Source organism: Pristis pectinata, chromosome 13, assembly GCF_009764475.1.
Source record: "Pristis pectinata isolate sPriPec2 chromosome 13, sPriPec2.1.pri, whole genome shotgun sequence".
In the NCBI taxonomy this organism is placed as follows: domain Eukaryota; kingdom Metazoa; phylum Chordata; class Chondrichthyes; order Rhinopristiformes; family Pristidae; genus Pristis; species Pristis pectinata.
In genome coordinates, this window is record NC_067417.1 from 43582473 (window position 1) to 43602539 (window position 20067).

The window sequence follows — 20067 nt, forward strand, 5'->3', positions numbered from 1 at the left end:
CCCTTCCCCACAAACACACCCCCCCCACCTTGCTTCTTCTCTTCTTCCCTTTCCTAGCCTCCTTTTTTCTACCTTTTTTCCTCTCTCTCCTTACCTTTAACCCATCCCCCAGAGGATCTGCTCTCCCCTCCTCCCCCGCACCTGCCCATCACTGTCTCTTACCTGCATCTACCTATCACCACCTTGTGCCCACCCCGCCTCCCCTCTTTTGTCCACCTATCACTGCTCTGCTTTTCCCTCCTCTATATTGGCCTTCCCCTTTTCCTACCTTCAGTGCTGAAGAAGGGTCCTGACCCAAAACATTGATCACCTGCTTTTCTCCATGGATGCTGCCTGGCCTGCTGAGTTCCTTCAGCATCATAGTGTTGTTCACCTAGATTCCAGCATCTGCAGTCCTTTGTTTCTCTACAATATCCCTTGACACCTTTAATATTGCAGTGACTGTGGCTCCACAGCCCTCTTGGGTAGAGAATTCCTGAAGTTCACTACCCTCTGGGTGAAGAAAGGTCTCATCTCAGTCCTGAACGGCTGACCCCTTATTTTGAGATGAATGATTTCTTCAGGTTTGTTATTACCCCTGGAACAAATAACATGGATGAGCAAGATTGCTTGATACCAACAAATTCATCATCATCTTTACTACATCTCTTCATATTGCATATTAGTGCAGAAGAGGGTAACTAAGTGAAGAATGAAGAGACAAAATGGTACAGGCTGAAAAAGAGAGAGAGAGAGAGAGAGAGAGAGAGAGAGAGAGAGATCAGAAGGATGAAGAAAACACATCCTGAGTTAACAGCAGTTCGTATAATTTTCTCCATGTCCTAACTTACTCATCAGGCTTGGGAGGCAATTGATAGTGCTCAGTCACAACTAAGCATAACCAACTAGCAGCAGTTATGAAATAGCTTCCTGTAAAATTTCAGCCATTTGCCGACAACATGCCTCAATGGTGAGGTATTTTCCTTCACTGGCTCACTTGAAGCATAAGCAATGGCATGGACACACTGGGTGATTGGTCTACTTATTTGCTGTAAATGCCATGTGGTAGTACATCAGAAGTTTGAGTTGAGTTAATGTCATTGAGCCTTTTTCTTTATTATCAGAGCCTGAGCCAGAAATCAAACCCCAGCAAGAACCTGAAGTGAAGGGGGAAGATGTGGTAACTGAGACTTCTAAAGAGCCCACTGATCACCAGGCAGAACCCCAAGCAAACCCTACTCCCACCGGCCCAACTGTTGAAACACTTCGCTCATCTGCTAGTAGCAGCAGGTAAAGTATTACCCACATTTTTGGAAGAACCCTGTGCCATGTTAAATTGATTCAAAATGTCTTCTTTTATGTGGTGCAGTTTTAAAGCATTCACACCCAAAGTCAACAGCTCGATTGTTCCCAGTGAAATACTAAGGCAGTTGTAGCCTACAAGCCTGTGTTTCTCCCCACCTCCCTTTCTCTTCACCCCCATGAAATGCACCATCATGCTATACAATCTGAATACCAGTGACATCACTGTGGTTTTACACATAGATATACATATACCTATTTCACAAACTTCCCCAAAAAAGAAACAAACAAGCAAATCTTAAAGCAGAACTGCACCCTAAGAACTCAGACACTGATTTTCCATCCCTAAATCTCTTGCCTAATTGTCAATGTTCCAGTTACACTACATTAATATACAACAACAATACAGGCATGACATCACTCCACCTAAATAATCATCACACATAGGCACACACACTCCATAAATATATTTTTAACAGTCACTGTGAGCGCTTGATCTGAGCATATGATCTCAGCTAACAATTCAGTGAACCAAAAGGGAATCCAACATTGATCTTATATTTGTTATAGGAGAAGTTTGATCATTGTCCTAAATGTTTGTTCAGGTGGATGCAAGCAACCCCACTATCCTTGTTCAAAGAAGTCCAGGGAATTCTGCCAATGACCAGGCCAATATTTATCCCTGAATCAGGACCACCAAAAGAGATCAGTTGGTTGTTCATTTCATTGCACTTTACGGAATTTTGATGTATTCATTTTGGTTGGTTTCCTTTCCTGCAGAAATAACAGTGACTACATTTTAAAATTCATTTATTTGCTGTCGAGTGTTTGAGAATGTGTGAGGTGCTATCACATGGTAGATTATTCTTTTCTTTATGCGTACCTGTACTATGAGAAGACTCAAAAAGGGCTTCACCAAAAGGGCAGAAGCAGAGAAGTTGTTGGAGGTGCCCAAAAGTGTGGTTGATGGATCTTAAAAATTCAGGAAAATTCCAGGAAAATCCTCAAGGAGACACACAGTCAACAGATCCAGTAACAATGGTGGACCAGAGGAAGGAAAGTCAAAAGAGCAGAGAATGTGGCAGAACAAGACCATTTGGAGATCTTTAGATGAGGACAAGAGCTTTGAAATTGAAATGTCAGAGGACTCGGAACTAGTGGATTGGTGATTGAACCCTAGCTGAAGGGAGAAAACAGCAGTAGGTTTCTGGATTTACTGGAGTTTGTGCAATTAGATTTCAGAATGCCAACAAAGAACATTTTGGAAGAAGGTAGAGTCTGGAAATCTAAAAGATATGAATGAAAATTTCAGCAGTGAGCCAGGAGTAGGAAACGAGGTGGGATACTGGGAAGGTGGGAAGTAGTGATCTTGATGGAAACTGAGATGTTGGCTTTGATGTTTAATTTTGGGACACACATGGATTTGCATATAGGCTATTAGGTGAGATTTTCTGTTTCATCTGATTCTTCGTAAAAAGAGCCATTAGTCCTCAAAGTAAATTTTAGGAGCTAAATCCCTTTATGATATTTTACCTCACAACGATTTTAACCAAATGATTTGCAGCTTATTTGAATGGCTGAAACAGAGTCTGGAGAAAGTGGTTCCACAGCCGGTAGGGATCTCCGCGCCTGCAACAGCCAAAGTGGAAACTGAAGCAGCTCCAGAAAACAAGGTGGGTCCAATGGCTCCTGATTAAAATTCTTACAGTTGCTTAGAACTTGTTGACAAATAATTGTTTGTTAACTGTTCCAGTGTTTCTTGAAGGATTTAATTTTTTTGGGTGAATGACATGGTCTTTAATTTGGATTGTTTCTGGTACTTCTTCTGAAGAAACAGCATATGGATTTGAAAGCTCTGGTAGTATGCATTTAATGTCTTGCAAAGGACCTCGTTAACATCTCATATGTGTAATTACTTATATTGCTGATGGAATTTTGGGCTCAGCAAGATGAAAAATACCATCCAGTTGAAACGATAACTGCCTCTCTCCGCACAGATACTGCCTGACCTGCTGAATATTTTCAGTGTTTCCGGTTTTCATTTCTGATTTCCAGTTTTTTTGCTTTTCGAGAGATACTGTTGTGAGGAATCAGCATATACCTTCATCATGTTTTGCCAATTTCAAACAGGTCAAGTTATTAATATAAGGTTGGACACTTGGTTAAATCCCTTTAAACTGAATTGCCAAAGTACTTAGTGGTGTCTTATAGAGTTATCTCATCTGGAACAATTGAGCATGACATTTTCTTCCACTTGCCATGTTGATGCCTGCAAAACGTTTGATAATTTAGTGTGAATCACTTTCACATTGTGGATCTGTTGTCACTTGGAATTAGTTTGAGATTGTCAGAGACCAGTCCTCAATGAATTTCATCTTGTCTGTATGGATTAAATGTTATTCAAATTTATAAGAATCATGTAGTACTAGAAATTGTTTTACTACCTTTTAATGGTGTTAAAGGAGTGTTGTGCATCACTCTAACGCTGATTGTGAAAATTGCACGAAAACCAAGATTCACAGAACACCATTATGAGGGTTTCCCTGTGTAACTCTGCGCATTCAGCATAGTGCTTGCTATTGATCTATTGCAAGCTCTTCCAGCTGCCAGCATTTAACATAGCAGGTATAATCTCTGCAACCAGCTCTTACAGGCAACATCCTTCCAACACAAAGGAGTTAATAATGGATGGATGCTGAGGTGATGGGAAGAGCTAGGAAAGTGCTCTCAAGGGGTCGGAGGGATCTCGACTAGCTGGTGAAGAACAGTGTGTGCAATAGGCATGTTCTTTATATATGGGGGCCACAGATAGGAGCTTCAGGCCAGAGGTTGTTAGGGAGGTCTCTGTAAGACATGCATGCAGTCTGTGAGGGCCTTCAATTTGGGGAAGTTTGCAATGCAGGCAAAGCTCTATGCCTGCTCTTTCTGCTCCTGTGGACTGAAGGAAAAGTAGATGAAGTCTTCTCTCCCTAAACATGGAATCTGGGAGACCTCCCTATGACAGCAAACTTGGTAAGTGATAGCTATCAGCAGCCACAGCCTAGAATATCATCAGTTAGTGCAAACAGCAGAAATGAATTTAATTCCCAACAAGCTAACTTTCAAGATTGCTGAATTTTCTTCAACTCCAATGAAAAGTTATTGACCTGGATTACTAATTCTGTTCCCTTCTCCACAGATGTTGTACAGTTTGGTGAGTATTTCCCTCACCACGTTTGCTGCAGCAACAGAGAACTGAAGAGGTTGTTCTCATTACTGTTTGACCTAATCATGTAGATTCCTGTCATCTCTTTGGAGAAGTTCATGTTTTGTGCTTCTCCTTTAAAGGTTCCAGTGGAAGAGAAGGAGCCAGAGGTGAAGGTGACAGAGATTCAAGAGGAAGTGCCGAAAGCTGTCACCATCATAGAAGGTATTAAATGGATTGGCCTTCAATTTTATTAAAAAACACAAATAATTATTAGCTCTTTAGAAGGTCAGATGTAATCCCAAAATCCTCATTTTTGTTGCAATAATATTTGACCCAGTCCTGTCAACAATATCACCATTTCTCCAAATAAGTCTGCATTCCAGGTTAGGTCAAAGCTAAGTGAAGGTTTGTTGAATTATGTATTACATATTTGCAGAGCCGTGCAAAGGTGGAATCCAGATTTTATGGCCACATTATGCTAAGAACCTGAATTGAATGATGTTTGTGGGATGATTCTTTGCATCATTGGTACTGATTCAACCAATTCTTTATTTCACCAGTTGCTCCTGCAGAACCCACCCCAGATCCCATAGTGAAGGAAGAGAAGCAACCAACATCTGAGGCAATTGCTAAAACCAGGTATCAATGTATAAACAGCGGCTTGAAGCTTTTATAGAGTCTTGGCTCAGCTTGTAAAGGCACCAGTTAAGATGATCTCACTAAATCATTGGGGAGTATTCATTTGCTGATCAGGTGGTCTCTCTTTCACATGGTGACTCACACATCTTAATGGCACAGGGTTTTTAAGGCCAAGAACAGAAATTCCAACTATTTTGGCCCCTCTCCAGATTCTAGTTGGATCTGGAACAGATGTTCCAAAGAAGAGGCAGAATGCGGAGCTAGGGATAGGGATGGAGGTCAGGTTAGGGTGGGAGGAGTAGGTTCCGTAATCGAAATAAAATGCACTGTTCCATTTCCTGGAACAAAGGTACATAACACACTCTCAAAATTCAGCCATGTAGCCCTGTTCTTTGCTCACTACCATAAATATGAATATAGCTCTTTTTAACCAGAGCTGAAGACAATTCCGATTATCTGTGTGTTGAATTACACCACTCCAGAAATTCAGTCAGGTATTTCCAGTTGCAACTCTACCTTGATTTCACTGGTCATTTTGTTGCACAAGCGCGCATGTGACGACGCAGTGGCAGAGCAGTTAGACCTACTGCTGCACACCTCCAGCAACCTGACCTTGGGTCTGCCTGGAGTCTGTGACTGCGTGACTTTCCCCTGGATGCTCCAGCTTCCTCCCACATCCCAAAGGTGTGTGGAATGGTAGGTTAACTGGTTACGGTAAATTGTCCCTATTGTATGTGGGTGGCAGGAGAACTGGAAGTTGAGTGCACGTGAGAAAGAATAGGTTACAGGGAAATAAGTGGGAGAATGGGACCGTTGGGATTGCTATGAAATCAATGGGCCAAATGGTCTCCTTATATATTTTGTGGAAATATGTACTCGCATATTTTGTCTACAGCTAGGGCTCATTTTATTCTCCCATTATGGATCCTCACATTGTCTAACTTGTTTAACTTGTGCATAAAATTTCCTTTCTGACTGCTGTGTTTTCCATAAACCTACCTAATTTTCCAAATGGAATTATGAATAATTGTCCATCTTATCCTCGACTATTGAATTGAGTGTTACATTATATCTGAGCTGGTGAGCTGGATTAACACCAGATCTAAATCTGTAAATGATGTAAATGTAAAGGTGAAAGTTGGCACATGTTTGCTCCACCCCACCCCACTCATTCATACCCTATGTTCAGCTATTGTGATATTTTGTACTAGTGCAGAGATATGAGCAAATAAATGTAAGAGACTTATTATTTTTCTTTTTTTTCTTGCATCAGTGAGGATGATAAAAGGTAACAGTGTTGTATTAACTGTTTACATGTTTCACTGCTCATTCATGTGCCAGGCCTGATAAGTAGTGCCATTGAACAATAAAATTGCATGGTGTTACTTGGCAAATACAAGTCTTCACTTTTTCTTTCTGTCTGACAGAGTTGAGCCTTTTGAGTCATTCATTCTTTACACCATAGTAGTGCTGGAGACTAAATGTGGCTAAGGATTACTCCAGACCATACAAACCAACCTTCCACTTCTGATGTGATGCTAAAGGCGATATCTGAATGTTCATGATGGGCTCTCTCCTCAACTCTTCCAGGCTCCGTGTATACTCCTTGCATCGTTGTTGCTCAGATTTTGGATATAGATACTGTGTTGTGAACTCTGAGACCAGGAGAACTGTCATCCTTTGGGGTTTAAAGCAACACATAACCAAAAAATTGATGCCATTCCATATATTTTCTCCTTAGTACTTCTAGCATGTCTGCAGGAGCCCCACCTCCTATCCTTTCCACTGATTTTGAATGTTGTTGCTTCATCTTGTGTTAGGGACCATTATGAAATGAGGAAGCCCCATGATAGAGGGAGAAGCAAGGTGGAGGTGACCCAAAAGTATATCTTGTGGGATGGAGGAGAGATGCAGAGAAAGGGTAACTGGGAGAAGTCAGAAGGTGGGGGAGGGGCCTGTCTCGGAAAAGAAGAAATTGTGAGAGTAGGGCTTGGATGGGAGACTGAAATTTGCTCCACAATGAAACAGTCTGCTGATATTGGCTCCAGAACAGCACGGGTCCTGATCCCAGAACATTCAACTCTTCTGCTAGTGATTGTGGTGGATTTATTGCTTCCATGGGAGGGCAACTTAGTAACCTGGCATTGGAAGCACCTAGAACACCATGTATGAATATCCTGCTACCAGAAAATCCAGTATCTGTCTGTCACTGGGTTAGGGAAACAGATGAGGTCGACCTCTTAAGAAAATGACAACTTAGTTTTGGAAATCCATCCTGGCTCCATGCCTTTCCCTCCTGATGAACCCAGTTGCACCAGTCAGGACCAGCTTCATCTTTCTTGATGTACCAGCCATCAGATCTCTCTGGACTGTGAAACTAATGACCTTGGATCTGCTTTTCACCATTGATGTCATTGGTCATATGAGAATTTCCACCTTATGCAAGGCCAACTTGGCACACCCATGGCTAGTTTGCCAAACTGGGTTTAAAGATAATGCATGCTTTATATTAGCAAAGTGATGTTATTGGGTTAGTATGTAGAAGTCTTACATTCTGATCTGGAGACGCCAGATCAAATTCACCAAAGGAGTTAGGGAATTTAAGTTCAGTTGATTAATAAAAATCTGGAATAACAAGCTAGTATCAGTAATGGTGGCTATGAAACTATTACATTATTACAAAACTCTATACATTTACTCAGGTCCTTCTGGTGTAGACTACATTCCACATTTTCTCCTCAATTCCGGACCACCTGAGGATGAACAATAATTTCCAGCATTATCAGTGATATCCACATCTTGTGAACAAATAAACAAAATGAGAAAGAAGACCATGGCTGCTCAGTCCTGGATCAATTAGTGATGGACCTTTAGTGGATCTTGCTAGTGATGCTCTCATCCTGTAAATGAACAAATAAAAAGATTTGGGTTCTAAATCCAAGTCAATTTATTTCTATTTATTCCTATTGTTACTAACTATCTTAACATTTTTAATTATTCTGCTCCTCAGTGTCTTCAGTTGGCTAGTACAAGGTCTTGGGAAGGTTGTGCCACAACCGGTCACCAAATCCCAGTTACCAAAGGAGGTATGTTCTGAATTAAAGTGTTGATTGTGGGAGAATCAGGAAGCCAAGTCAGAATAAAAAAGACTTCAGAGCCTAGAAAATGGATGTCCCTGTCCTTTGGTGTGCTATATTTGTGCTGTGTACAATGCTAACATCCAATTAGATCTTTGGCAAAACTTATTGAAATTGGGTAAAAATACAATGAAAACACTTAATGGCAGTTTGTACATGGCGTCTTGCTTGAAAGTTTGTAACTGCCACATCATCGTCTGCTGGGAAGCATGTCAGATCTTAGAGGAACCCTCACTAGGGCAGCCTCAGATCTGCTGCATTAGAGTCCGCTATGGAGGCGTGGAGGAGGGACACAAAGATCTCCTCTGTGTGTGGGAGCAATGTCTCCAATACACGGTGATCAGTCCTGACCAAGTTCTCATATACTTTGTTACAACATAATAGGAGGCTACTTGACCTATCAAATCTATGCCTAACCATAACCCCAACTATTTCCCTATAACCTATCATCCCCCACATGCCCATCAACACCCCTGTTTGTTCCCCTGCCACCCACCTGTACTTGGGGCAATTTACAGTGACCAGCATGTCTTTGGGAATTTGGAGGAAACCAGAATACCCAGGGGAAACTCACATGGTCGCAGGGAGAATGTGCAAACTCCACACAAACAGCACCAGAGGTCAGGATTGAGCACAGGTTGTTGGATCTGTGTAGCACTACTGGCTGTACCACTATGCCACCTTATTTTCTGTTCCGTGAGGAATCCCACACTAGTGTGAGGTGTGGAATGATCAAGGGTACAAAGATGACCGTGTGTACTTCTGTTGTGATTTGTACAATAATTCTGCAAGGGCAATGGAGTAAACATTGATAAGATCTCCGTTATCCTGAGCATTGAACACTGAGGCTGACAGATGCTGTGTACAAGACATCAACATCATAATGCAGGACCCTTTAATTGGTGTCATGTTTCCAATCCCTGAGCAATATGCTTCCAGTTTTTGTGACTGTTTAATGAAGGTCATAGGTTGCACCCAAAAGCTCCAATTTATGGCTGGTAAGGTAGGAAATGTGCAGTGTGTGACTATTGACGTAATTAAGTGCATGAGTGATTGACAATGGAAAAACGTCAGATGCCAGTTTCCCCTTGGACACTATTTCACGTGGAATTGATGGCTAGCGCAATCTATACTGTGTTAAATTCAGTTTGTTGAAGACCAATCCTCTCAGCTCTAGAACGTGACTGCAGCATTCCTGGGGAGGATCCTAGACCCAACTAACTGCTTCATCAGTGAGTTTCCCTCCAGCATTTCGGACAAGATCTGTTTTATAACGATTCAGCTCCATCCACAATTCCTCAGTTAATGAAGCAGCTTATCCACATATGTAGCAAGACTTGTACAACAGCCAAGCTAAGGCTGATAGGTAGCAAGTAGAATTTTTCCTGCACTGATGAAAAAGCATCTAATATCCTCCTTTGAGAGTTAACACCTTCACTAAATCCCATTGACCAGAAAGTCTACTGAACCAGAAACATAAATACAGTGGCTACTGGGAAGGATCAGAGGCTGAATATACTATGACAGTGACTCACTTCTTGACTTTCTAAAGCCATTGTCACAGCTTAATTTCTAGTTGCCTGTGGGGATTCACGTACAACATGACTCAAGATCTGCCTAATTGGCATCCCATCCACCAGTATGAACATCCACTTAAAGCACTGCCAGGGTTCAGGATGACAAGGAATGCTCTTCCCTAGCTCCACATGGGAAATCACAGCCTCCTATGCCCTAGATCACACCATCCATGACTGACCTACTAGATGAGAACCCTTCTTCTTCCACCAACCAACACCTTCTGGCCACCCAAACCTCCACATCACTCAAGAGTTGCCTCTCCTTTCATCCCTTTTGAACTAGCAGCTGACTAATGACTAAGTCCAGAAAGTAAAAATTAGATCAGCAAGGTTAGCTCCCTTCCTGCTCCCCCCAAACCCCCTGGGGGTTAAATGTGACCCCAGTGGAAGCTAAACCCATCACAGAATAAATAATCCAGATGGAGGGTCTCAGCCTGAAACATCGACTGTCCATTTCCCTCTACAGATGCTACCTGACCTGCTTGAGTTCCTCCAGCGTTTGTTTTTTGCTCCAGATTCCAACATTTGAGGTCTCTTGTGTCTACAGAATAAATAACAGAGTTCATGCTGTAGCTCTTCTCTAATGTCAGTGTTTCTCCTCTCTGCTACCTAGGATGTCGGGACTACTCCTGCATGTTCTGCAGAAGAAGGTAAGTACATTTTTTCCAGAAAACTTTAGGTTGGTTTATAAATGGTCAAATAATTTCCATTAAAGTCTGGTACAAGGAGCACAGCAGGTGACTGAGCAGTAGAGTAAGTGGACAGCAGATTCCTTGAGAGGTAGTAATAGGAACATAGGAAATACAGAGGGTACCACCAAATTGTAGGCATTGAGCCACTTGAGGTAGGGATCAAGCTTCTGGATTAGATCTTCAGCTCACCTCCAACAAAAGGGTGGAAAATAATACCACTTGAACACCAGTGTTTGCAGATTCAACTTTAGTCTTTTATTAAAGCCAGACAACCATCTTGCATTGGAGATAATGAATGAGGATTCATAACCCATAGGCAGGTAATGTCATCATGTGGAAGGAGGGGAGTTTGAAATTTAGATACCATGATATAATAGGACAGGATCCTAAGGCAAAAAGATTAACCTAATCCTCAACCATATTATTTCTGCATTGTGTGTGGAGGAAGAGCTATATTCATTATTATGCCTGGAGTTACAATGGTTCATTAACTTGCTGACAGCAAGAAGCTTTAACTTTTAAGTCCATCACAGACTTGACCATCTTGATGTTTTTAAATACCATGTCTCAAATTTTCATAACATGCTTGCCATAATACTTTTAAACATTAAAACTTCCTTATTAATCAATGTTAGTGGCAAAAACTCCAAGGTCACATGCAGAGAAAGGCACTCTCCACTAGAGCTGACCCTAGTGCTGAGTGGGTTTCCTCTTGTAATTGACTTTTTTTATTTCATCTTCCATAACAACTGTGTTTGTTATGTCGCTGAATGCAAATGACAACCTAATGGTTTGTTTGAGAAATTCTGTGTCACAGACCACATCTACTCAAACTCTTTCTAGGCAGGACTTGTAGCTGAGAGAGAGAGGAAAGTTATGCTTCATTGGTTTGGGCTGATCATGCAGACATTGTTTCTGAAGCTAATTGAAGCCTGGAAAATTAAACAAACTAGTATGAAGTGGTTTCAGAGGATATAGGCAAATTAAAGACATTTGTTTTCTTGTAGTGCACATACTAATGTGTTGGTACCAATCAAGCTTTGCCAGGCTTTGCTTGTTTGGGTTTGGAGGTTTGAGTGTGGTGGTGAACTATATTATCCATTCATCTCTGGAGTCCAGGTATAATTTTAGCTTAAGATGCAAAAATCTTTTTGTGTTGACTTCAACTGGAAGGTTCAATATTTTAACGTGGATTGAGTTTGTGCCAATCACATCCCAGTTCCTTCAAGACAAGTGTCTACAAAACAAAATAGATTGTAGAGAAATATGTCACTGGCTTTCGGGTTATGGTTCTGTGAAACCAGTTAATGATGAAGGATCATTAAACTGAATTAAGTTGATTTATTAGTTTAGAAGAAGAGTTATTCTGCATCTAAAAGAGAGCTTCAGGGGACACTGTAAAGGACTTTTATACTCCACCCATGTTCTTCTTACCTCTACCTCAGAACCCTTAATTCTGAACTTGACTGCAAATTTGAGTAACTATCCTGTTACCACACATTGGCATCTTTCCAACTATATTGGTATTGGTATTGATTTATTATTGTCACTTGTACCGAGGTACAGTGAAAAACTTGTCTTGCATACTGTTCGTACAGATCAATTCATTACACAGTGCATTGAGGTAGTACAGAGAGTATTGAGGTAGTACAGGGTAAAAACAATAACAGAACTTTACTCTAAGTGTCATAGCTACAGGAAAGTGCATTGCAGGTAGACAATAAGGTGCAAGGTCAAACAAGTCCATCTCATCATATAAGGGAACCGTTCAATGATCTTATCACCCTGGGATAGAAGCTGTCCTTGAGCCTGGTGGTATGTGCCCTCAGGCTCCTGTATCTTCTGCCTGATGGGAGAGGAGAGAAGAGAAGAGAGAGTTGGACAATTTTTTGTTGGTGGGAGCAGAGTCATCCGGGAACAGCTTGGATACAGGGAGATGAAGAGTGGGGGCAAGATGGGCGCAGGTAGTGTGCCATTGTTTTCCCTAATTGTATCGTCTTCTCCTTTGTTTCAGGAGGGAAGCTGGTTCTCGTCTCTGAAACAAAAGGAAAATGAAGACTTTGGAAGGATATCAGTGTGTAGAGAGCAAGTCCTGCCTGTAATCACTCCATTTCCATCACTGGGAGCTGAAACTCAGATTCATCTGAGAATGAGGGCAGAAACCCCCTTAATCTCTAGGTTTTCTGGGGCACTTGCAGGAGTAATGTGGACTGGGGAGGGCAGATCTTCAGCAGCTGCTCCTGCTCTTCAAGTGACACTCACTCAATTAGTTAGATTGCTTCTAACTAATAACAATTTTTCTACACATTTAGCTGAGTTTTACTGAAAAGGATTCAAAACCCAGGTGTAAATAACTGAATTTACACAAGTCAGTGTGAAATTTCCGCTTATTTCATCTGAGAGATGTCGATCAGACAGTGTGACCCCATCAGTCTGAGGAACATCCATCAGACAGTGTGACCCCCTCTCAGAAATATCTATCAGACAATGACCCTCAATCTGAAAGACATCTATCAGATAGTGTAACTCTTTCAGTCTGAGGCATGTCTGTCAGATAGTGTGACCCCTCAGCCTGAGGGAGATCTATCGGACAGTTAACACCTGCTGTCTGAGAGAGGTCTATCAGTCAGTGTGACTCTCCCCTCTCCATATGAGAGACATCTATCAGACAGTGTAACCCCTCAGTCTGAGGGTTGTCTGTCAGACAGTTTGAGCCCCCCCTTCCCATCTGAGAGACACCATCAGACAGTGTGACCGCTCAGTCTGAGGGACGTCTATCAGACAGTTTGACCTTTTAGTCTAAGGGATATCTATGGGACAGTGGGACCCCTCCATCTGAGAGACATCCATCAGACAATGTGACTTCCCAGCCTCAGGTGCATTTATCATACAATGTAATTTCTGCTCAGTCTGAAATTAATTGATCAGACAGGCTGACTCACTCAGTCTGAGCAACATTAATCAAACAATATCACACCTTCAATCTTTGGGGCACCTATCAGAGAAGATAATCTCCCCTGGTATAAGAGGCATCTATCAGACAGGTGAAACCACAACTGATCTGTCTAGCTAAGGAAGAATATACTTGTGACAGAAGGAATATTGCAGATGTTCACCAGATATATGTTAGGTTTGTCATATGAGCAGAGATTAAGGAAATTCGTTCCATATGCTTTTGAATTTAATGAGAGGCAATCTCATAGAAGCATTCGCAATTTACAGAGCTTGACATTGTCAATATGGAGTTGAGGTTTGCTCTGGCCAGGTGTCTAGGACCAGGGGTCACGGACACAAAATAGGGGGTCGGCCTTTCAGGACAGAGATGCTAAGGTATTTCTTCATCCTGAGGGTAGTGAATCTTTGGAATTCTCTACCCAAAAGAGACATCTACCATATAGTATGACTCTTCCATTCTGAGAAGCATCAGTCAGACTGTGACTCCTTAAGCCTAGTGTGTGCCTGACTCCAAGAAGTATTGGTTCAGCAAATATATTTCAATGAACTCAAAAATGCAATTTATAAAATTAATATTTTTGGTGTTAATTAATATTTCATATCATTATAGATCACAGTTGTAAAGTGAACATTTATTTTAGATGTCATAAGATCAGTAACATTGTATGGGCAGATTTGCAGGAGAATAGATAATATGAAACAATAAACTTCCTGTATATAGTTTCAGTTATGTTGTTCATAGTTACTTCAGCTTATGATGCATAATTTACTACACTGTGGAAAATAGAAACTAACCTTCACCACTCAGGCCATGTCTTATTATCTTGATTTAATTATCAATAACTGCACCCTTTGTAGAAACCGCTGACTTCCCCTCCATCCCATCCCCATAGGCAATAGCCAACTCTTCATCCATAGAAAATTCAAAACACTGCAGATGTTGGAAATATGCATTTCCAAATAAAGTGCTGGAAACTCTCAGCAGGTCAGACTGTCTCTGTGGAGAGAGAAACATAGTTAATTTCTCAGGCTGAATATGTAAATTGGAACAAAAGAGAGAAAGAACGAAGATTGGCAATTGGGTGGAATGCAGTAAAGATTAAATGACAAAAGGAATGAATATCAAGGCAAGAGTGCAGAGTCAATGGGACATTATATAATGGGTTCATGTAGAGGAGGCGAAAGTAGGAGTCAATAAATCATTACTTTGACCTGTCACTCACATACATGTGATTCCTGAATCTCAGTTTTGGCAATGACTTCCATAATCCTCATCTATCCCTCATTGCCAGTAGAATTACAAGCCAGGTTCTGTTCAGTGTATAAAGGAGAGGACAATGCTATCATTTATTTTAATTGCACTTCATTCCACTGGATGAAGGGGAAGCAGTTTAATTACCCTGTATCCTTTGGCATAATCTCTGTATATATTAATATCATTCTCCCCAGAAAGTTCTAATTACCCTGTCTCCCTAAGTATAGTACAGAGGATAGAACTATATCATATCCCTCATTATATTCCCCATATCGAGGATATCATTACCCTATATTCCCTCTCAGCACTACAGAATGTATTTGCCCCCTATTCCTCTTTATGAGGTAATTAATCCCCCTTATTTGTCATTTTAAAAAATCTTTTCTGCATCCTTTCAGTATCTCAGTGCCTCAGGAAACATAAATTTATCCACCGATCTCCTGACCTTCACCATCAATTTCCACTGTCATTTGGTCTGATAAACATTTCTATGTGTTCTGTGTCATAGTCTGAGTATCCATTCTACTTCTGATGATGTTCTCACCAAAACTGACGACAGGGCATGGTGACATTATATCAGAACCCATGATGTTTCCTGTTGTTTTAGTCCTGCTAAGTTTAATGGCCATACCCTCTGACTCATTAAATTAACTGCAATGCCCTTTTCAATGCTATTCCTGCACCGTCAGACTTGTCGTGAACTCTCTTATCCTGGTGCACATATACACCATGAGTTACTCTGCATAAGTCGTATTGTATCTGTGTAACTTTGCTCTTACCCATGAGAGTCATGCCTCAAGCACTTGACCAGAATTCTCTCCAGCCACCTTCTGCTCCCCCTTCTCCTGCAGGATTCGGCTGATATCCTCACCTCTGCCCACACCACTCAGGGTTTGCTGCAGCTACATCCATCAGTGCTACCACTGCTTCAGAGTTTCAGGGAGATCACAAATGTTGTCAGCTGGCATTGGGTCTTCAGATTTGACTGGAAGTCTGGTGTTTCTTTTTCTTCTTGCAAGATCTGTTTCTCACAAAATCATTGCCAACTTGTAACATGTGCATGGGCTCCCACTCTAAGTCTCATGTAGTGCCCAGAATATAATAAAACTCCAAGAGACATGGAGAACTGCTAAAATGCATGTATCTTGTTTATTCCACTCTCTCCATCTACACTTCTCATGTGCACATACCTCATGCATATCTGCCATTCACTTACGTACACCACAATCCTTGCTCCACTGACTTGAATGACTTGCTATGTCATCCTGCATTTCCTGATGAGTGGTGTCTTACTTGGGAATTCCAAGCTCTGGATAAAATGACACTTGTCTTTGAGCAATTCCACTCTGCAGGCATAAATAGTGATGTGCAGCTCACACTGGCAGATCTTGTGAGACTGCAAAATTTGTTTGCATTTTGCTCTATAGTACAGGGATACAAACTCCTAGAGGAGACTCCTGTGGCCACCTCCTGCTGCTTCTTCTTATGATGGGTCACAGAGTCATAGATAGAGTCATAGAGTTGTACAGCACAGAAACATGCTCATTGGTCCATAGTATTAATGCCGACCATTGTACTTACCTACACTAATCCCATTTACCTGCATTTGGTTTGTAGCCTTCTATGCCCTGGAGATTCAACTTCTTGTCTAGATGCTTCTTAAGTGTTGTGAGAGTACCTGCCTCCACCACCTCTTCAGGCAGTATGTTCCAGATTCCAAACACCCTATGTGAAAAAAATTCCCCCTCAGATTCCCACTGCACCTCCTACCTCTCACCTTATAACTGTACCTCTTGTTTTAGACACCCCCTAATAAGAAATAAATTCTTACTATCTACCCTCCCTATCCCTCCCATAATTTTGTGTACCTCTACCAGGTACCTCTTCTGCTCCAGGAAAAATAAATTTGGCTTATCCAACCTTTCTTGATAATTGATATGGTCCAATCCAGACAACATCCTGATGAATCTCTTCGGCACTTTCTTTAGCCTAATCACATCCTGTGGGGTCTCCTGATGTCCAGGACAAAGGTCTTCCCTTCTGGCAAGTATCTCGTTGACATGGATTTTGATATCTCTATCAATCCGAGAGTTCTCTCCCTCTCCTCTGCTGCCTCCTCTATGGCAGCCATATGTGTGCTGCTGCTATGTGGCTGCCATGGGAAGTGTACCTTAAAGGACTGATGCTCTTCCCTCATTTCTGCACAGCAATGTGTCCAGAGCTGCACTGAATAAAGTATCTGTTGGAAATCATGCGAGTGCATTTTTGGCACTTCTTTCTGAATATAAACCACCATTATTGACAAAAGCTTTTTATTCCAGATTTAGTTAATTGCTTGAATTTAAATTCCTCAGAAACCATATTGGGATTGGAACAGTGATCACATTATCATGTGGCTGATTGTGAGAAATGCAGTGTGAAAATTGGTTGCCATGTTACGTCAGTGATTACACATCAAAAGGATTTCATTAGTTGAGGGAATCCTGAGGTCATAAGCTATGGCTTGAATCTGTCTTCACAAAGGAAGCAGATGATGTGACAGTTACATAAAACAGGAGAGAGATTATATTCAGGAGAGTATTGGGCAGAGAAAACTTAATAAGAATAGCATTACTAAAACTTGATTTGTCACCCAGCCCAGTGGTAATGTCTACTGAAAGAAGGAAAGATAGTGATCGCAGACACATTAGTCATAATCTTCCTATTCTCATTGACTGTTGGAATTTTGCCAGACTGCTGAAGATTATTAATATTAAGCCAGTATTCAGGTAAGGGGAGAGAAATAAGGTAGGAAGAAGCAGGCCAGATTCAGAACTCCATATAAAACCTGACCATGGCAGATATAGAATTTAAATTAATGTTAATAATGTAGAATTAATTTTAAAAATCATTAGTAAAGATGACAGCAAAATTACTGGATTGTTATAAGAAATCTAATTGGGTAACTAATGACCTTCAGGGGAAGAAATCTGCCATCCTTCCCCAGTCTAACCCATGGTGTGACTCCAGACCCACCAATATAGTTGACTCTTAAATGCTCTTTGAAATGTCCTAGCAAGCTACTAAGACCAAGGGCAATTAGCGATGGGCAATAAATGCTGGGCTTGCCAGTGACGCCCAGATCCTGAAAAATGAACAAATAAGATGAAAGACCGCCTAAAATGCTGCTGGTGAGAAGTTATTGGAAAACATTATCCAGGATATAATAAACTATAATTTAATCAGGAAAATCCATCATAAATAATTAAAGTAAAATCATGTATGCCCAGTTTGATTGAATTCTTTGATGATGTAACAGATAAGGTTGTATATGGGAGCTTTCAGAAGGCATTTCACAAAGTACCATACAAGAGGGTTGTTAATATTGACAGAAGCCCCTAGAATTAAGTGACTATGACAGTATCACGAATTGGCTTAGTGACTCAATTACACGGCATGGTGATGGTTGGATCACTTAGGATAAGTTTTAGGTACGTTATTCCTTCAATTTTTGGAGCTGTTCTAGTTTCAAATGCAGAAGAGCAATAACATGAAATTTGTAGATGATATGCATTAGATAACGGTGAGGATAGTTGTAGACTACAGAGAAAAGTAAATGGCATAGTGAAACAGGCTGAAAAAAAATGAGGTGATGCACTTTCAGAGGACTAGTGTGAAAAGACTGGTTGGATGATGAGGGACAACTTGGAGTCCATGTAAATAAGTCAGGACAAGTTGTTAAGGTGTATTAAAAACATATGTGGCTTACTTAGGTTTCTAAATAGAGGCATAAAAAATGAAACAAGAAGTTAACAAAAGAGCTTTAAAAATCATTAGGGTTAGATTTCAGGTAGATCATTCTAGATCCAAATGTCAAAAATAATGAAAAGGGTTGGAAAAGATGCTAAGGAGGTTTACCACTATGTTGTTACAAAGGAGGAGAGACATCGGTATGAGGAGAGATTAGAAAAATTAGTTTTGCTGGACAAAGAAAAAGTATTCTCTCTGATAAATTGGTCTTTAGCCAGAGCTCACAGATTTAAATACTGTGGGCTAACAGAGAGAGGAGGAAGTATTATTTTCAGAGTTGTTGATACCTGGACTCTTTACCCAAAAGGGTGAGGCAGGCTGATGTAATAAATAATTTGCCAAGGAATCAGGAGTGGCTCTCGCAGGTGAGGAACTTGCAGAATTATGAACAAGGTGTGACAGTCTGGGATCATGCATGACTATTCTTTTTAAAGAGCCAGCATAGTTCAGATGGATAAAAAAAAGTCTCCCTCTGTGCTATGAGTTGATGTGTTCTGTGACACATGCCTTTATAATGAGGAACCACCCCCTCTCCGTATCGATAATGGATTTCTGTTAGTCTCTGCAATATGTAGCTTTGATTAGTCCCTGCATAACATGTAATGTCAACCAGTCTCTACAGTGTTTAATCTCCAGAAGTTTCTGTAACAGTGAACCTTGCTTTTCCCTGTAATACATAACCTCATTTAGTCCCTGTGATTTGAAGACTCTGCATGTCACTACAGTGAGTTTTACTCTTCCAGTTCCAAATGAAATGGTGTTGGAAGATGTTGATTCTGATTGGGATGAAGAGGCTCAGTACCACGACGCTGAAACACAAACAAGTGAGTGTGAGGTACTGGAGCAACTTGCAAGACAACCTGTAAGAATTGAAGTGACACCGGTGAGTTCAAGGTATTCAATTTTTATAAAATCTTACCTCTACTTCAATCCTGATAGAAATCCTGAAAGTGAACAGTGGAATAGGCTGCGATCAGTCAATTCATGTTTATTATCATGTGCACAAGTACGGTGAGGTACAGGTACAATCTTGCAGCAGCATTACAGGCACACAGGTTCATAGGCACAGTCTCGCTAATAAAGGCACTTCACATTGAGACTTTGAACAAATACCATCAGAGAGGACGTTAGCTTCAAAATAATTGCTAAAGCACAAGGAGCTTAAAAGCCTCCAAGTTTCTTTCAAATCTTGGTAGAGAAGGTCTATGACAATAAAAGTACAGGGGCTCTGAAAGTTCCTTGTGCTCAGAATGGGCTGGATTGTGTTGCTTGCTAGTGGACAGTTCTGGCGCCACAATATTCAGGTCAGCTTGATCCTCGCTCCTGGCCAAAAGTTATAAGCAAGAGGTCCTTTGCCTCTGACTTTCTGTTCTGCTGCTAAGTTCAGCATTGAATCAAGGGACAGAGCACAGACGTCATGAGCTGAGGGCTTGGATGTACTCTCCTTAAGCTTGGTATCTTTGCTTCTCCTCTCACACCAAAATGAGGAGGTACTAAGAGATGAGAAAACATGTTGTAGGTGTTAAAAATAGAGCAGGAGTAGGCCATTCAACCT

The 20067-nt window shown here is 41.1% G+C and overlaps 1 protein-coding gene across 1 annotated transcript in view; it reads left to right on the forward strand.

Moving 5' to 3' along the window:
• The window catches only part of LOC127577503 (fibrous sheath CABYR-binding protein-like), a 47266-nt gene that overhangs the window by 19345 nt on the left and 7854 nt on the right, over positions 1–20067 (forward strand). Inside the window, exons 9-15 of the mRNA XM_052028735.1 lie at positions 1104–1269; positions 2846–2954; positions 4609–4690; positions 5029–5107; positions 8118–8193; positions 10435–10471; positions 19256–19395. Coding sequence (XP_051884695.1) covers positions 1104–1269; positions 2846–2954; positions 4609–4690; positions 5029–5107; positions 8118–8193; positions 10435–10471; positions 19256–19395 — 689 coding nt within the window. The remainder of the gene's footprint in view (positions 1–1103; positions 1270–2845; positions 2955–4608; positions 4691–5028; positions 5108–8117; positions 8194–10434; positions 10472–19255; positions 19396–20067) is intronic.